Source organism: Netta rufina (genome assembly GCF_964035555.1).
Source record: "Netta rufina genome assembly, chromosome: 1".
Classification (NCBI taxonomy): domain Eukaryota; kingdom Metazoa; phylum Chordata; class Aves; order Anseriformes; family Anatidae; genus Netta; species Netta rufina.
In genome coordinates, this window is record NC_140123.1 from 153,896,525 (window position 1) to 153,915,769 (window position 19,245).

The window sequence follows — 19,245 nt, forward strand, 5'->3', positions numbered from 1 at the left end:
CTCCCCGCTGTCTGCTCTCCTGTGGCAGCGCCGCTCGCCGGGTGCCCTCCGTGCGGGCGGCTCCTCAGGCGGTGCGGGGCCGCCTGTCGGCGGTGTGACGGCGCCGCGACGCGGCGGGGAAGGCCCCTTGGTGGGCGGGCGGGTGGCGGAGCCCCGCGCTGGTGCCGGCCCTCGGCCATGCGGAGGCTCCTGTGGGCGGCGGTGAGGGGCTGGCGCGGCTCCCCAGGTCAGAGGGTCCTCGATGCGGAGCCCCCCCAGCCCCTGCCGCCGGCCCCGGGCGCTGAGGAGGGTGGGGAGGGGGTAAGGGGGAGGATGGCTCCGGGCCCGGCCCCCTGGGACGTGGCCCTGGGCCCGCCGGGGGAACGGGGTGTTGTGTGGAAAATAAAGCACCACGTTGGAAAGCTGCCCCAGGTGTTGAGGGTGTCGCTTTATTGAGTGCCTGTTGTGGTCCCTCAGCTCGCTGCCTGCTTGAGGGGGTGGAGGGGGGTAGAGTCTCTGCAAAACCTCTCGTTTTCTGTCGTTAAAACTGTAATCAGCCCTCCCTGCCTGCAGCCCCAGACTGTTCCTCCTGTCAATCATGGCGCACTGAATGCTTTATGCTGTGCCTATCACTTGTCCTGTGTAAGTAATCCCCAATTAGTGGCTAGGCAGCTCACACAACTCCCAAGGCATACGGTTCTGCCACAGACCCACGTCCCATCGCCCTGAGAGGCAGGCAGCTGCTCAGCTCATGTCCATGCTTTATGCTTCTGCTACTGAAAAGTTGATTATCATTTGTGCTGAGAATCCAAGACTATCTACGCTATGGCAGCATGAATTGGTTTTGTAGTAGGCACGTGGCAAGTGACATGAAAGGCAGCGTCTGAAGCATCAGCTATTCGATGTTAGGAAACCCACTATCATCTCCCTCCATGTGCTAGATAATCTGCAGCTAGGCGTCAGCAATTCTTCAGCTGTGAAAGAAAGCTGTGGGACTGAGAAATCCGAAGTCGGTGCAGTTTGTGACACCAGTATTTAATTGCAGCTTTTGTCTCGCTGTGTGCTCCCCCAGCTCCCAAATTCTCTTTAAAAACTGCCTGCTTTGGCTGCACGAGCAGTTGGTGGGAGTGGAAATGGGATACACAGCGACACTGCTGAGGAACCATTTTCAACTTGGCTGCTGCTCCCGTCAAGTTAAATACAGGAACACGGAACCTCAAGCATCCTTCATACAGGAACAAAATATCTGCAACTTGGTGATGTCTTAGTGGCGTTATTAGTAACAAAAGGACTGTAGAGGCCTTGAAAATCCCCCAGTTCTTCCACGTTCACAGAACACATTCATGTTCAGAGTGGTCTTTGAAGGTGTAGTCAAGAAACAGCGATACGCAGGTGGAAAGGATCGCTTCGAGCCCTCTGCTGCCAGAGGGAAGCAGGGGGTGGGGATGGTGCTGGGTGCATCTTCTGCACAAAGAGCAGGCATGTGCATGTAACACCGCTTTCTGTTTTCTTGCTGGAGTGCCAGGTTTCATTGTCATTACGCTAATTTCTTTCAATCTGTTTTACAAATATTTGGTCGTTAGTTGAGTTGTGTGCATGTTGTTTTGTAAGCTCGCAAGGTATGCAACAGATTCAAAAGTTGAGGCAAATTTTGTGATACGAGGTGAATGAATGCTACAAAGAGTAAGATGACTGGAGTGTAATTCTGCAGTTTGCTACCTGGATCTAAGATCTTTTACGTTGACACGGTGCGTTTCTTTTCCTCTAGTTTGCAAGTCATGTGCGCTCCGAAGATTTTCCATCCAGCCCGCCCAGCAGAAGAAGATTCCAAACCGGTATTTGGGCCAGCCCAGCCCCTTCACACACCCACACCTTCTCAAACCAGGTTAGGTTCATGCTCAGTATCAGCCCATCACTGGCATTTTGTCTTTTCTCTGCTTTTCTGAGATGTCTAGGACAGAGCATTGATCCGTTGCATCATACGGGTGATTTCAGATGTTCATGATTAGCTTCAGTAGGCAGTAATTATATCTAGTATTTAATTTCATTGTCTGAGGTGATACTGATTCCAAAAACAGGCTTTGCATGTTAGCTTTCTACCTTCTCATCAGACTGCTTGTCATCACTGACTTAAGTCCTGTAGATCTTTCACGGCAGCAGCAACTTGTGAGCTCATTGTCCTGCAAATACAGTCTGTTTTATATGAAGAAGGGAGAATTCTTTGTGTAAGCTGAAATAACCAGAATAATTCATATCCAATGTCTTGTGAGTCACAAAATAAAGGCCCCTATTCATGAAGGGAGACTGGGGAGAGACTTACTGAGAGCTGGTCACCAGTTGTCTAAAGAATGTCCTCTTTAGAAGAGTGTTCAAACTGTGAGGAAGAGAAGAAAAAGAGACAAGTCTCTATGAAGTTAAAAGGTAGCAATAAAACAGACGGTGAGGTTGTGCACATTTATGAAATAGTGAAAATGAGTTTGTAGATATTAGGTGCCAGTGATAACATTTTTTAAAATTGAAAATAAAAATATATTCTTGAATATGTCCAGGAAAATATTCTGAGTTTGTGTTCTTTTTTCATAGGTATGTATACAGAGAGAACAGATGAGTATATAACCATATACTTAGATGTTTAGTTGTAGGATAATTCAGGTCAGAAGGGCCCTCAGGACATTACCAGGTCCACTCTTTGCTCAAAGCAGAGCTAACTTCAATATTAGATCAGGTTGCTCAATGAACAGTTCACAGTAAATGAGACACTTTGAAAGTACTCAGAACTGAAATACCGGAGAAGAACCCTAGCTGTTCATAGTAATTTTCCTTTTAATAAAGGAGTGTTGTTTTCCTTAAAATAATAAGACATTGATTTATTGTAATTATTGTTTTTAAAAGAAAATGTCTTTAAGGCAAAGAGAATTCCACGCCTCTCAACTGGAAGGAAACCTACTTCTAAACTTGACTGGACTGTTTACAGTAGTTAGCTGGCTGGCACGCAGTGGAGGCTAGGAAATTTGTAGCGTAATATTGCAGAAATGTGGGATCAGATTCCACTAAAACAGTTTCTGTGTTCTATGTCATTTGTAGATCTACAGATAAAAATAAATAAATAGATTACTTTTACACCAAATACCAAGGTGTAAAGTGTAATGCAAACAAAATGTGTTTTCTTTAAACTCTTCTGTCAGAGAAAAACATTCTGCATAAAGCTTTATTTCCCACCCCACTTCTGCAAGAATCCATTTACAAGTCATTTTTTTTTCTAGAATTGTCAGTACGTTAAATAACATGAAACTAGATGATAACAGTATGAAAATTCAATCCATGCTAAAATAAGATATTAGCCAAAGCACCGATTAAGGCTCATGCATTGATTTATAGCATAGGTAAGGAGTCTCACATTTAAAAAAATACATACTTAGTCCGTTGTTGGTTGTTGTTTTTTTTGACTTCAGTCTTGTTTAGGTGAGTCTTTCGATGGCTGTACTTCATGCCCTTTGTAACTGGAGCAATATGAAACATACCTTCATCTAAAATATGATTTGTTTAGTTAGAGTCATTGGAAATATAGTACTTAGCTTTTGAAAAATCCAAATTGTTAATTATCGAGAGCAGCTGCATCTTCCCTGGAGAAGATTCCTTCCTTTAATCAAAAGTTCTGATGCCAGCCTGCAGGTCGTGGTTTCTTTCTGCTTGGAATCCTGTGACTGGTTGTACTCTGCAGGGACAACCTCTGTGTTTCTGAATCACCTCCCAGTAACAGTCTGCCCCTTAGAGCTTAGAACTAGTTACTTTGTGAGTTGACTTAGCGTGTATTTGAATAGACATTTTGGCTTTATCTGAGGAGATCTGTGCTCAGCCTGAGGAGGTAATCTTCTGTTCAATGTCCAGATGCCATAAAAAAAAAACATCAGTTTTCAGCAGCCAAAGTTCAGTTTGCCTTGTCCCTTCCCCATTTTTCCTTATCTATCTGAAATTTGTTTCTTCCAAAGTTTTATTCACTGAATGCTCTGGGTTGTCTAAATCTACCAGGTTCTGTGATTTCTGCCTTTGCACAGAAACATAAAACAGAAAATCTGGCTTCTGTTTAAAATAAGTCTCTCCCTTTGCATGATGGCGGAGCAGAATGAGCGAGGATGTGCTGTAGGGATGGGAGCTGAAGTGGTGTAGGAGACAGCGATGGAAAGACTGATTGTGGAAAGGGCCACAATGAAGCCATGTGTATGAAAGGCATCAGGAAGGAGTCAGGAAACAGGCATTGCGATTAGTAAAATATCATAAGTGCCTTGAATTTCTTGGTCTGATTTGGTTTTTGTTCACAGGGGAGGTAACCCCGGGATTGTCACAGGTGGAATATGCTCTTCGCCGACACAAACTGATGGCGTTGATCCAGAAGGAAGCCCAGGACTGTGAAGGAGTGGACCACACAGTGATTCTGCTATCAAATCCCACGTACTACATGAGCAATGACATCCCCTACGTTTTCCACCAGGACACTAACTTCCTGTACCTCTGCGGCTTCCAGGAGCCTGACAGCATCCTGGTGCTGCAGAGCCTTCCCGACAAAGCGCTGCCCTCCCACAAGGCCATCCTCTTTGTGCCCCGGAGAGATCCGAGACGAGAGCTGTGGGACGGGCCCAGGTCAGGCACAGATGGGGCTGTTGCTCTCACAGGAGTAGATGAAGCTTACACTATAGAGGAGTTCAGGCACTTGGTGGCCAAGCTGAAAGGTAACAGAAAATGGAGGGGGGATGAGGTGAGAAATGTGTTGTAGGGTCTGAGCATCGTAACAGTTCTGGGACGTAGCTGGGTACTAACTAGGTGAAGCATCTCCCTTGAATACCCAATTAGGGAGCCTGTATTGCTGCTAGTGTCTGTGGAAAAGAGGAGGGTTTCCTGTAGGTGCTTTAAGATACTTTCTCTGTGTTGACTGACTGTAGAAAAGTTGCAGGATCTTAAGTTAGGCATCTAACTTAGACATCTATAGCTTGCCACAGTGAATTTCCCACCTTTTGTCCCACATAATCCCAGTAAGAATAATTGTTAATGGAGAGGTCTGCACAAGTAGGAGGCTTGTTCTGCTGTTTCTGCCAATTCTGTATTTGATCTGTTCATAGAAAATTTCATTTAGGCTGGCATCTTCCATGTACATTACATTTACTTTGTAATCCCAGTGAGGTGATGCAAAACGGCTTCTCTGACAGGTTCTGTCTGTGCTGTGTGAGCGGTTGTCTTGTCACTGCATATCGGATTCCTCTATGAAAAATCGAGTATTAAGCCATCTCATTTTCTCAAAGCATTCTTGAACACACTGAGCTCAGCTGTGCCCCATCTTTATTACAGAACCAAATATTTGTTAGCTTCTTGAGAGATAATAATGGAAACATACTTTTGAAAATAATAGTTTTTTCTCCACTCTAAACCTCTTGAGTGCCCATGTGGATGCTGGTGAAAAGTAAGGAATATAATAAACAAGACAACCTGGCAGGCCATGTTACTGTTTTAGGTGTGTCTTTTTGCTGATGGAGCCAGAACCAGATGAAGCATGGGAAACTTAAAGGAATTTTGTTCATAATAGACTCTGAAAAATGATCCATCACAAGATCTTGTTAGTCCCCTCACCTTTGTTAGCTAGCTGTTGAGGTATTCTTGAAACACAAACATTACTGTTCTTTAGATGTGTTCTTGTGCATCCTACGTCACCATGTAGCCTCAATACTTACAACCCAGGGTGAATTTGTATGTATTATGAAATGAAGCTGGAAGCTTATCACAATATAAAAAGGGCAAGAGCTTGGGGGATTACACAGACTAGCGAGTGCTGGAGTCTTAAATTCTGTCTCTGATTCTAGGTATTTTGTTTCAAAGAAAGATATATTGAAAATAAAGACACAGGGCAACAAGAATGATCATAAATATGGATTCTCTATGAGATACACAGTAGACAAACTTGCTCTGCTTGAAACAGAAAACAATGTGTAAGGTGTGAGAGGTGTGTGGTTATAGAAAGCACAAAGAGGGTGAGTAGGAATGATTAGTCACTATTTTATGCTAGCTACAATCAAAAGGGAACACTGAATGAAATGGTCAGGTGGCAGGTTTTCGCACCTTTTAAGTTTTAAACTGTAGATCATTCATGAGAGGTTTGGAGCATCAGAAGTATAAATGGAGTCAAAAGTTTTTAGTTCCGTGAAAAGCAGTTACTCAGTTATGAAGATGGAGCATTGACGTGAAGAAACCAAAAGCAAGGAGGATGTGCTAGGAGAAATAATTTTCCACTAATACCCTGTTTCTTAGAGACTTTTTGTGAGCACCTGCTAATGGTTACTGTCACCAAAGATAGAGGGTCTAGGTGGGCCTCAGCTGTGACTCTGTGTGGCTTTTCTACTCATTCCCACTTAAAATGCTCCTGTGGGGCAATGTGGGTGCGAGCTCTGATGTTCTAAATAAATTTTCACACTGGTAAATGCGCTTGTCCTCAGTAAGTTCATCTCTAAATGGCTGAAATAAGCAGTTGTTCCCCAAAGATATTTTGAAGCATGGTTGATAACAACCGTGATTCCATGCAGTGGGTGACGTGCCTTGCAGCATCAGAGGGGACAGGCTAAATGAGAGAATGATACAGAGTGTGCGCCACTGCAATGCGGCGGCTTGCTTACCTCTACAAGTGCGGCTTTGATACACAGATCCTAAATTAATCCATACAAGATCAGTGCTGATCACAAAACGCAGTATTTGCATACAAGTGGGGATTTGTCAAATCTTACATGTTATGCATTGCTAATTTTCCAGGTTTTGAAGAGAGCTCTATTCTTCTGTGAAAGGATATATATGGCCTATAAATGCAGATTCAAAGGAAATTATCTTCTCAAATGTAGCAACAGGTCTAGTTTAGGAGGAATGATTTTGTTCAGTATAGGGAGGAAATAGGGAGGAAATTTCTAAATTTATCTTCTTCTGCGTCAGCTTTTGTTTTGTATTCCAGGTGAGTCAAGCATGGTGTGGTACGACTTGACTAAACCAGTGCATAAAGAGCTGCACTCTGACTATATGCAGCCCCTGGCTGAGATAAAAGCTCGCAGCAAAAATCATATCCAGGGCATCCGACGTCTAGTGCAAAACCTTCGGCTGATCAAATCTCCCGCAGAGATTGAAAGGATGAAGATAGCTGGACGAGTGACAGCAGAGGTACGCAGTTGTGCTCAAAATGAACTGCTCCCAAAATAAACCAATGCATTCCTTTAAATTAGAAAGGGGAGAGGGGTGGTGATAGGGTGAGGTAGGTTGGAAGGATAAGGTCTAATCTTAGTTACTGAGCTGCTGTCTCTCAGCTATTGGCTGAGCTCAGCTCCCTCCACATGACAAGGAGAAACAGGAAGACTGTTTGGACCACTTGCTTCTCTCAATTAATGGAACTTCTTTCAATTAGTGTAAGCCAAGATGAGCCAGCAGCTGTTAGACTGTTTTAAAGTACTATATATTCAGGAATAGGGGTTGCCCTATACTCTCTCCCCAACTTCCACTCTCCTTATGACATTTTCTTCCCCATTTATCCCATTGTTTTCAAGGAATCAGCTCATTTGAGGCATTCCCCAAAAGACTGCAGATAATAAAAAAGAACTTCTCTCAAGTTCAGGCTCCTTTACTAACTGAGAGGCCCTGCTGTTTTTTGTAGGCTTTCATAGAGACAATGTTTGCCAGCAAATCTCTGGTGGATGAAGCCTTTCTGTATGCAAAGGTGAGTATGCCATTGTTGGGAGTAAGATAGAAGGACCAGATGATTTTTATTCTTCCAGGAAACTAGGAATGTCAGATCTCCCAATGATGTGCCTCCCACTGTAGCATATCCCTCCTTCACCCAACTCTCACATCTCCTTAGACTCCCTAGACTCTCCTCAAACTGGAACTGCAGTCTTGTTTGGACAACTCTTTTTGACCTAAGTCAGTGTTGCAGCAGATTTTTTTCGAGTGTGCTGGGAGATGTCAACAGATTCTGAATTTGGGACCTATAATAATAAAAACTTGCTTCCACCCCTATGGATATATATCTTGTACCATGTAGCCATATTAGATTCTTACTCTCACGTATGGACTGGTCCCAGTGTTCAGTGTTCTGACACTGAGGATAAAATATTCTTCCTGGAGGTCTTTTTTGTTTGTTATCTTTATTTCCAAGGAGCAGTGAAGTTGAAGCCAAAGCTCCAGAAAGGGTTAATGTGCCTTTAAAGGTATAAAAAAGAGAAGTGTTTGTTTGTTTTAAAGTAACTGAAAAGTAAGACTGTTCTCTAGCCCCTTTGAATATGCTGGCCTAATTCTTCAGAGCATCTTGAGGCACAAAGTAATTCTACCAGTGATGGCGGGAAGCTACTGAGTGAAGATTTGATTTAAGGAGTACACAGTTGGTGTGGGGGAAGTTGCAATGTGGAAGAAAAAGCAAACAAAAAAACATGGGAGAAGAGTGAGGAGGACTGAAGAGAAGGGTTAAAGGGAGACAAAATTTAACAACTAATTCCGGAATAATTGTAAAAGAGAGGTTGGCTGCGGCTGTGTTTGGGTGAGCTGTGAGCATATCTCATGGACAAGAGTTCAAAGTGTGCCTTATCTAAGCAGTCTGATTGCTCTGGAGAAATACTAGCCTAATAAATGGAAAATCCTGAGCTTGAACATAAGATTTCAGTAGAGTTTTTGTTTGTTTGTTTATTTTTACCATTTCCACTTACCCTGAGTTAGAATTTGGATCTTCCTCTCCTTGCTGAACATACAAAGAGACTATGCACATATCTGCAAGAAAAATAACTTGCTGTAGATGACAATTCATACAACAGATAATAACTGGGAAAAGTAGTAAGATACTTTTATGTTGCAATTATCTGCTATTTGCTTAATACAGCATTGTGAGATTCAAGAAGTTACTTCTTTAAGGTGTGTGATATTGTTAACCATGTAAATCAAATGCAGCCTGTTTTCTACTGTCCATTTTACAATTTTACAGACTATCACCAAGGCAATTGTGATAAAAAAGCTGGAGCTGCATGGAAGAACAAAACAAAAAAAATAAAAGCAAACTTTCAATCACTGAAGGAGTTCTTCCTAGCTGGGTGGTTGTTTGTCTCAATGACTGTGCGTTACCATTTTAGTGAACATTCTTACTTTTGTGCACATTCTCACCTTCCACATCTGGAGAGGGGTGTATCTAATTAATGTATAGCTTGTCAGCAGCTGTGGTGTCTGCTTTTGTGGCAGCTTTCAGAGTAAGGTCAGCATGGGGAATTCTGTAGCAGTACTCCTCCCACCCTTATTGAAGGAACGTATCAGTTGTCAAAGTTTATCTGCTATTGATATCTTTTTCTAATGTATTTAACTACAAAACCTGCTAAACAATCAGAGATAGTTATGATCTTATTCTAGAAAACAATTGTATTGTACAAAATATAAGGAGGTGTAACAACTATTTGTAAAGCCTCCGCCTCTTGACTGTAGCCTCTCACTGCACTGGATTACCACAACTGTCTTTAAGCAATGTAGGCACCTCTCAGTTACAAAATAAACACTAATTTGCTTGCACATTTGCTAAGGAATCACATGAGGAATTGCAGTGAGATGAGTATTTGAGGAACATCAGCAGGATTTGACCCTCAATTCTGACATAGATGGGCCTGTGCTGACATGGCAATGAGCAGTATGTCTAATGTGTAAAGAAAATGATTTTAATTTAAATGGATTTTACAGCTCATTTTTTCACTCTTCTTCAGGATAGTAAAATCTACCTTACTACATATAGGAATCCTGAAGTGCTCTGTTCCACGTGTTTTTGCTAATTATAGAAAAGATCTGTTAGTGATATGTTAGTAATATATTGAGGATATAGAGGGGCTTTATAGACATAAGTTTATTCATTTTGATGCTTTCGTCTGCTTCATCACTGAAGGAAGGTAAAAATCTTGAACTTTTTGGGGAAAAAAAAAGAAAAAGATTTACTTATTTATTGCTCAGAGATGCAGCTAGCACATACTTTCTTAACCTTCTTATTGGACAGGGTCTTAAAAGTATATACTGCTGTAAATATGCAGGTAGTCTGTAATTTTAAAAGACAACAGCAAAACACACCTGTTGTCTTGCTGGCATTTAGGATCTTAGTCGATCTGCAAAGTTGTATGGCAACTAAGAGCATTATCTTGTAGCAGAGCAAATCCTCGCATTGATTTATGGCAACATCATGAATGTTTGATACTGTATTGAACAACTTGCACCATCGAGAGCTTCCATGAGATTGGATGCAGGTTTAAAACCTCTTCTTGAAAAGTGGATAGCTCGGTATTATTTTCTCCAGAGTTCTGGGAAAACTTCTAGGCTGTTTTCATGTAATGAATTCACTCTGCAATGTCACTTTGTGTCATACAAAGTAAGAAAAGACTTGTAGGACGTGAATTATAATAGTCCCAGGGCAAGTAATCAGCAGCACTAACTGTTTTCTCCTCTCTGAATCTGTTTTCCAGTTTGAATTTGAGTGCCGGGCTCGTGGTGCTGATATTTTGGCCTACCCCCCTGTTGTAGCTGGTGGCAATAGATCAAACACTTTGCACTATGTGAAGAACAATCAGCTCATCAAGGTAAACCATATGCTGTCCAGTTACTTTAAATGCGTTTCTGGGACACGCTGTCCCCATATGCATCCCCATGCTGATCTCCATTTTGGCTGAGCAGATCAAAACACTTAAATGTTTTCAAGTTAGCAGGGGAAAGGAATTCTCCCTGGTAAGCTTTACTATCAGTGACAGATTAACTTCACTCCTTCTAGTCTCTTTCTCTCCTCTTTACACTTGCTGCTGTATTTTCTGCAGAGTGCAAGGACTTGAAAACAAGCTTCCAAATACTTCATTTAGCAAGCATGGCTGCTCCTGCACCATGTTTCTGTCCTGTAGTGTGCAGTGCTGGGTGAATTGGCAGCCTCACAGAAGAGAGGGACCACTGCAGCAGAGAGAGTTAAGGCACTCCGGGGCCTTCTGCTGCCACTTGCATTGCTTGGCCTTGCTTTGCAACCTAAGGTGCAAAAATGCCTTCCTTCTCTGGCTAAGCTGAAATGCATTCCAGACTCCATGTAGGCCAAAAAAGCAGGGAAGAGGAACAAGGAAGGAAAGGACTAGCATTAAATCTTGAGAGAGGTGAATTAAATAGTTGTAGGTAAATTAATGAATCTGCCTTATTTTGAAGATTCCTACTATTGAACTGAACCCTTTCCAGCTCTCCTGATAAAACAGCTCTAGATTCAGAGAAGTATTCTGAGAAGCAGTGTAACCCCACTGCTGTATTCACAATTTTCATCTCAGTGGAGCATATTTTCCCTTAATGTTAATATAGGAGGAAACTTTTCCTGCTAGCATTGTCTTGTTTTGAAGCTGGCACGTAAGCAGACCTTGAAATGATCTGCAGGGACACACATACAAAAGATATGACAGGCTGTTTGGGGCAGAAAGAAGCTTTGTTGTACTGTCATCCAAGGTCAGGCATGCACACGTAACTCCAGCTGCTCCTGTTAAAGTTGTTCTGTTAGATACTGTCACTTGCTCTTTCTAAACAGGTAAGTAGGAGGTTAAACACACAAACTTGACTCTTCCTTTGTGAGCTGCCTCTTACAGTTCTTGTTGCCAAATAGGCTGACAAGGTATCTGATTTGGAAGGAATCTAAAGGTTTCATATGGCCAGGTGTGTACAGTCCACTGCTTAGTAGACTCCTCTTTAAAAAAAGAGAAAAAGCTGCGTAACATAAGAAGGCACTCACCGAACAATGAAACCACAGGCTGGACTCCTTTAGCCAGTAAATTGTTACTCAGCTTGTTTAATTGCTTGGACAAGGACAGGTGCTACAATTTCATATTTTACTTAAATAATTGAACCAACTATTTTGAAAAAGTTGAAAATAGAGTTTAAATGGATAGCTAATGGCTTATATGTGTGATAGTGAGACAATCTCACTGCTCATTTATCTACGTTGTGAGTGTGTGTGGCACTTATCTGCACATAATGATAGTAGCACTGGAAGCAATGCAAGCCATCCGCTTCTGGTTTTCCCTTAATGCACTAGAATTATTTTTTGTCATGCCACATTGTGGCTGCTGGCACAGTCTGGTCTGTGGAATGAATCTCTATAAAAGGTCTTGAATTACATGCAGTGTAAATCCGTAGAGAATTTAATCCAAAGTTTGTACAGTTCTGATTGCTCCAGTTGTTGCTAGCCCCTTCAAGGGAGGAAAGCAAGGCAGTGGTTTTATTCCTGGCACTTTCTCTTTTTTTGCATTGTTTTCTAGAAAATGGGCAGTCAGTGATTTGATTGACATGGAGTTTCACATCTCCAAAAGTCCGTTTTTCATTACCAGGTAGATTAAGAAGTATATTTGAGAGCAGTCAAGAAGGTCCCAGAAGAGAAAGAAGATGGTACAAACTATTCAGTAGTGCTTTTACAGCAGACATACACTGCCAGAGGTTATTTTGCTGAGTCTTGTGACAACGCTAAATTTCTTACTTGTTAGTGATCATGGTGGTAACTCAAAAAAACTTTTTTTATTTTGCAAAACACTTCTGTCTCAGTCACTGAGACATTTCACTAGTGAAAGGAGTCACTGGCACAATTTACTGGAAGAGAAACAGTCCAACTGGAGTAGTCTATTTATAAACAGTAGCACCTGGGGTGTTGTTCTGCAAAAGGGATTCACATCTCTGCAGCTGCTTTGCAAGAATAACTATATAGCCTCCTTTCTTGCTCTCAGACAGAGAAATCAATTCAGTTAATAGCGACTGATCCACAGAGCATTTTTTCCTGTTGTTCTCCAGGATGGTGAACTGGTCTTGCTAGACGGTGGATGTGAGTCTTCCTGCTACGTAAGTGACATCACACGAACCTGGCCCGTCAATGGAAGGTATTGCTGCAGTGAGGCTGTTTTGAAGGAATATGAGAAGCTCTTAAATAATTCACAGTTTGAATGTGTGTGTGTGACCTGTTTCTGAATAGTTTGAACAGGTCCCATTCTGTGGTTTTTCAGAGTAATCAAATTGCATAAGTGAATCTGGCAGTATGAGAAGTTATATTCCCCGATGCCTCATTCATTACTGCATGAATATTTGGGATCACTGCTATTTTCACTATTATGGTATATCTTAAGTGCAGAGGGGGCTCTTGTGCATTCAGCTGCTGCTAACCCTGGTTGTGTGTAAGGGAACAGGAATTTAGTTCACAAGTGCATGACTTTGCCAGTTGTGAATTTGCTGGTATGGTGTTGCTCATTGTGCCATGTGGTTGCGTGTTTGATTCCTGCATGTTTTAGCTCAAGTGTGTTATTTTTCCAGCAGTAGCATTGCCTTGATTTGATTTGGGGTTAAGAAGTCAACCAGAAACCCTGCCTCTACCCAATGTGATGCCTTGTCTGGCATTTCAAATAAGAAGGCAGTTACTTTCCTTTCTGACTTTCCTTGTTCCATCACTGAACTGAATCTGGCCCTAAAACAGCTTCTGGATCTCTATCCAGAAGAGATATTGTGAGATACTGACTTAATTGTGAGAAATGCCCTTTGGTCCTTTTCTCAATGTTTTGCAGGTTCACCAAACCTCAAGCAGAACTATACCAGGCTGTCCTGGACATCCAGAAGTCCTGTCTGAGCCTCTGCTCCCCAGGTGTGAGTCTGGAAAATATCTACAGCCTCATGCTGAGCCTTATTGGACAGAAACTGAAAGATTTGGGGATCCTAAAGAGCAGTGTCACTGAGAGCCAATTCTTCAAGGTACCTGAAGGTTTTTTAATCTGGCTTCTCCCCGCTAGGCCTGACTATTGCATCCGTAGGCTATATTACTGGCTTTAGTTTGGATCAGGAGTGTGCTTTTGAAGTCAATCTTTTAATTGCCCCTACTTAATATGCTTTAATTAATGTCGTGGCCTGGTCTCAGCACAGAACTGGATTTTTTTCAGATGAGGCTAAACTTGGAAGTTGTGTTTCAACCCCTGATGGGCATTCAGCCCACAATTTGATCTGAAGTAACATCTCAGTCTTACACGTGCATCATGTGGATGTTATCCCCTTGGCACTTACTATTTCACTCTGCAAATCTGTTCCCAGTGGCCTGCACTACATATTAATGTAGATATACTTTAGAATACAGGCAGTCTGAAGGGACCTATAGAAACATTGGCACTAATGCAGAAGTCTGTGTCAAGGGCTGACAGCACGTAATTAGTCATAGTTTCGTGCTTTAAAATAGCCTAAATTTGCAGTTCTACCAAAAGGTGCAGCCCATTTTCCCAGTCTTTCCACCTGCTGCCTCTTCTGCACCTCTTTGTGTCACTGCTGGGATTCACAGAATGACCTGGGGAACGGACTGGGGAACTGCTCTGCTGCGGAGCCGAACCTGCAGACAAGACAGGATTGTTTGGCAGTTGGAAAAGTTCACCTGGTCCCATTCACTGCAAACCGGTGTGATTGCTGATGCTGATATGAGAAGGCTGGCAGGAACCAGGTGGCAGAACTATCCCTTTGGCAGCAGTACAGATTTCTGCCAGATTTAATTGTCCTGCAGTGTCAGTGCAATAACAGCACATGTTCTCGGCCCTGACCGGAGGCTCCCATGCCGCTTTCTCTCGGCAGGCGGCAGCACAGCCAGATGAGATCAGCGGCTGCAGCTCAGTCCCCAGTGAATGTGAGGAGCGTGGGGCAGAGGAGGAATTGGCTCTTTGATTCCCCCTGACACACAGCTCCTCTGGAGGGAGGGGATTGGGATGATGCAAGGGGAGGCAGTAACAGTGCCCGGTAGAGGTGGGTTAAAATCCTGCTGTAGCTGCTGACTGAAATTGGCACAGCACCCTCTCTGTCGTGCATAGGAGGCTGCTTCATCACATCACACAGCAGCTGGTACAGCTGCTGCCAGTTGTCAGGGTCAAATGATGGGAGCAACACAGGGCTTGGATGTGTAAGGGATGGAAAGGGTCAGGGCAGCAGAGTTCAGCGAGCCAAAAACTGAGGTCTTGCCTGTCCTGCTGAGGTAGTGATGTGCTCGGGCTGTTCTTGCCAGGGAGGAGGAAAGGCAGTTTGCAACATGCTCAGAACAGCCAGCTGGTACAATTAGGTTTTGAGGGCCCTCCAGTTCTGATACCTGGAAGACCCAGTGACCTAGTCATTGCAGTGAGACTGCTTGCTAAGCACAGAACGCTGCTCTCTCTCCTCTCCAGTCTTTTGCATCGGAATAACGGGTTGGCTTGTGTTTAACTACCTCCGTAACACTTGTTTTGTCTTCTGCTAGGCTGTTCGAAAGTACTGCCCGCATCATGTGGGCCATTACCTGGGCATGGATGTTCATGATACCCCAGATATATCCCGATCGCTCCCGCTCCAGCCAGGCATGGTGATAACCATTGAACCAGGTAAAAAAATGTACAGTCAGTGGTGGACTTTTGTCCAGGTAACACTGAGGATAACAGTATTGCATCGAATATTTAGTTGGTCCCTTAGACCAAAGCATTCAGGTCCTTTCTTGCTGAAATTAGGAATGATTACAGGGTTAGAAAATGTTAACTTAATCCTCTCCCAAAGTCATTACAGTATTAGAAAACCGTATTTCCCTCCCAGACATAGCCAAGCTAACAAGCTGTGGGAGTTAACTCTCAGAAAGTGTCTGTGCAGCATAAGGCAGAGCAGACTCAGACTGTTAGCATTTGACCCTCAGCAGCACAGGTGAATTGCAGGGCAGAGAAGCAGAGTAAACTCACTTGTGTTGTGGTCTGTGTGACTGTGACTAAACTACTACCAGTCACTGGTAGCGTAAGTCTCGTGAACCCTGCAGCCTGCAATTACAGGCATTCACAACTTGTCTTTGCAAACTAGGCATTTCACGATGAATCTTTATTTCTTGTCATTGGATTTGGAGCTGTCAGCTGAAAACTGGTATTTAATGCTCGGCTCTTCTCTCTTTCTATTCAGAACACTGTTAAAATCGTCATTGTGAGCATTGAGAGCAAGAAATGCAGAAGGACCAGCTGTAGTTGTGGAAGTTTTAATCGACATGCTAGCATCTGCAGGCACTGAGAGAGACTTTCCTTTCTTTTTCTACCAGCTGCTGTGATTGAAGGAAAGAGAGCGGCTTCCCTTATTAAACTTCTTCAGGGTCCAACTTCTGTTATATTGCTGAAAGTCTGACCCTGTTCTCATGGTGGTGCGGTGAGGGAAAGATGTTGTTCTGGAGAGTGTGGCATGTTTTAATTCCCTTTTTAATTCCTTCAGGCCTTTATATCCCTGAAGATGACATGAATGCCCCGGAGAGGTTTCGTGGCATTGGTGTGCGCATTGAGGATGATGTTGTGATAGCAGAAGATTCGCCTCTCATCTTGTCTGCTGACTGTCCCAAGGAGATCTACGACATCGAGCAGATTTGTGGCCGCAGCTCGTGATGACCCTCCTCTGCCTCTTGCATCCTTCCTGGGGGGCGCATGCCTCCAGGGGTGAAGATCTCTGTGACTGGCTGTACTTGTCGAGTGGTGAAAGGTGTAGACTGCTGATGGCTATTCCCAAACCTGAGGCTGGGAAGTAGAATGCAAGAGGCTTAGGCACCGAGGGCTGAAAAGCAAAGCAATCTTTTCTGTGTGCATTTTCCTTCTGATTTCCTTCTAGCTGTTGTAGGACATGGGGGTGAATTCATCCCTCCAATATGTGGATCCATCGGTTCTGGTGCCCTTGGATGGATTTTGTGAGTGCCACCACCAGGGCTTTTGCCTGGTCCCTCTACGTATGCATAGGTGCAACTGCTGAGGGCCCTTTAGTGGTAGTTTCACACCAGTCAGTTTTTTAAAACTTTGAAAAATGCTGTTTTGAGGCAATAAGGCTGTGTCAGACACCTTTGACTTTATAGAGCCCTGGAAGAAGGGAGTTTGGTAGTCAGGAAAATGGGTTTGGTTGGGAGGTAGTTATACCTGAAGCCTTTGCAGAGTGCTTTTACTATTCTAAGGGTAAGGACGTGCTTGGACCCTGTTAAAGAAGATGCAAAATGGGCCAACAACAGGGAAAAACATCTCATCTGCTCCTTCAGCTATTTGAAGTGTTTGGTAATTTTAGAGAGTACTAGTAGGGCTCAGGAGGTTGTACACACCCATTCTTGCTGTCTTCCACATTCCCTTTTTTTATCCCAAATCTCCATTCCAGGCTCCGGTTTGGAGCCCACCACTGCCCTGGGAAGCTAGGGCCACGTTGGCTGTGCTGGGCTCCACTGGGAAGCTGCTGGTTGTCACCCAAATGTGAGATGTTTGATTCTGGGACAGTCATGGCACCTTTTTGGTTTATGCTCTAAGTGCCAGCAACTTCAGCGGTGCATTTTTCAAGAGACTGCAGTATGGCAAGTCACAAGTCTTTTTACAGCTTTTGTGAAATGATTCTGCTTTTCAGAACACCGAGGGCATAATCACTGCTGCCTTTTGGGTTTTGCCAAGTGTCAGTAGGCAATGCTATGTGATTATATTTTTTGAGGCAGCTGCAAACGTGAATTGTGGCCAGGATGGATGAGGAGTAAAGAGACTTGTCTTTTGTCAGCATCAACCTACAACTCAAGCCATTGTATGCCATAGTAAATATACCTACTTGGGGCAAACGTGGTGTCTGTGTATTTCCTAAAGATATTTTGACAATCAGTTGTTTAACATGTGAAAATTGCCTCTAATCAATGTATCTCCTGTTATTTCTGCTTACTTCTGCTTCATATAATCTTTTGTCTTTTCCGATTGTAGCTTTCAGTATTTTTCCTCTCAGTTTTTTATTCTCTTCTCTTCCAATATTGACTCACTTTGACACACCATATCACTGCTTCCTAATGCCTGCTTTCCTTTCTCATCAATGGCATTGTCTCTTCCCTTTTTTGCCTTAATTCCCCACAGTAGATGTAGGGGATGGTAATCAGGGTTGTCGAGTATGACTTCTGGCTCTGTTGCTGTGTAGCATCTAGCAAAATCTGCTTTTTTCTTTTTTTTTTTTTTCTTTTTTTTCCCCTTCCTTTTCTTTCTGCTTCATTTCACTCAGTGAAGGCCAGCCAGCCAGTGTCACGCAGCTCCCATTGCTTTTAATGGGAGCTGGGTGTGTCCACCAGCATGTGAATTTGGCACTTGAAAGGCAGCCAAGACACGCTGTAATTTTGTTTTTTAAACACGATGAAAAGTGAATGTTTTTACAGAGTTTCATGTATCAAGTTTCACCTAGCGAAGAGAATCTGCTAATCTCAGACATTTTTTTTAGATGCCCATGCGTTACAGTGAGAAGCACAGTGTAAATTGTTAGATGGAAGGCCTGTCAAGCGTGGACACAGATCTGACTGTTACTTTTAATGTTCTTTGGATCTGTAACACGTTTGTTGTTCCAATTACACATGTTAGAACCATATGAACAAGGAAAAATCTTGGATTTTTGAACTTTATAAGCAGCTTAAAATAGCGCTACATGTGTCTGCTGATCACATCTGCCCAGGTACTTAACTGCAGAGTTAATGGTTATACTTACTGTAAATAAGCCTTTGGAATACATATAAAAATATTTTTAAGATAAATCATTTTCTAGAAAGTCATTTATTGGGCCATCAAGTTGCATGGCTGTTGAACTGATGTAAGCACTTCCAGGAAAAGCATTATTTTTCAGGGAGATTTATAAATTATCTTGTACATTGTCAAATACAGGCACACACTACTTCCTATCTTTCAGGAAAATCCTGCAGCTTGCACACACCAGTAGATTTTAGGAATGTTGAGGATGAATGTTCTTGTCAGTAAAGAAGTGTTTGTGACTCTGCTGGAGGAGTAATGGGTCTGCTAGGACTGCTGTGCCCTGACATGCAAAGTGTACCTGATTTAGGCTGTGAATTGCTGGAGCAATCGAAGTTTCTCTATTTTTTTTCAGAGTGTTTAGCCATTTCTTCTGCATAAACTGCTGCAAATGTTTTGAATCTGTTGCTCCGCAAGAGTCCATTTTGCAGAATGTATTAAATTTGAGTTTCACCAACCTACATTTTTGAAGGCTTTTTCTCAGTTGTTGCAGAAGTGGACAGTCAGAGTGTTGTCTGGTACCTACATGCATGATACAGCATCCCTTGAATGCAACCAAATCTGTGAACGTTTCACACGTCCTTCACCAAGAAACTAGTCTAAAGAATTCCTCCTCTGACTGCCTGTAACAGTGACGTACCTCCCTGATCTCCGTTCCCATACTGCCGGATTTCCAGCCCGTCCGCCACTGCAGAGGTTCCTCACTCCCACCACT

General features: G+C 43.0%; 1 protein-coding gene across 1 annotated transcript; it reads left to right on the top strand.

The window, feature by feature from the left end:
• The first annotated feature begins 105 nt into the window (after positions 1-105).
• XPNPEP3 (X-prolyl aminopeptidase 3) lies at positions 106-18,991 on the top strand. Its single transcript, XM_084291226.1, has 10 exons — positions 106-226; positions 1,748-1,864; positions 4,299-4,706; positions 6,962-7,164; positions 7,652-7,714; positions 10,473-10,586; positions 12,805-12,890; positions 13,566-13,749; positions 15,260-15,380; positions 16,237-18,991. Exons 1-10 carry the CDS (start codon positions 178-180, stop codon positions 16,401-16,403), a joined length of 1,512 nt encoding a protein of 503 aa, XP_084147352.1. The 5' UTR covers positions 106-177; the 3' UTR covers positions 16,404-18,991.
• The last annotated feature ends 254 nt before the right edge of the window (positions 18,992-19,245 follow it).

What these genes read in the sequence shown, in the direction of transcription:
- XPNPEP3 (XM_084291226.1), top strand. Translation starts at nt 178, where the DNA reads ATGCGGAGGCTCCTGTGGGCGGCGGTGAGGGGCTGGCGCGGCTCCCCA. An exon ending in GGGCTGGCGCGGCTCCCCAG is followed by an intron (nt 227 to 1,747) that starts GTCAGAGGGTCC and finishes CTTTTCCTCTAG; the next exon opens with TTTGCAAGTCATGTGCGCTC. An exon ending in ACCTGGCCCGTCAATGGAAG is followed by an intron (nt 12,891 to 13,565) that starts GTATTGCTGCAG and finishes AATGTTTTGCAG; the next exon opens with GTTCACCAAACCTCAAGCAG.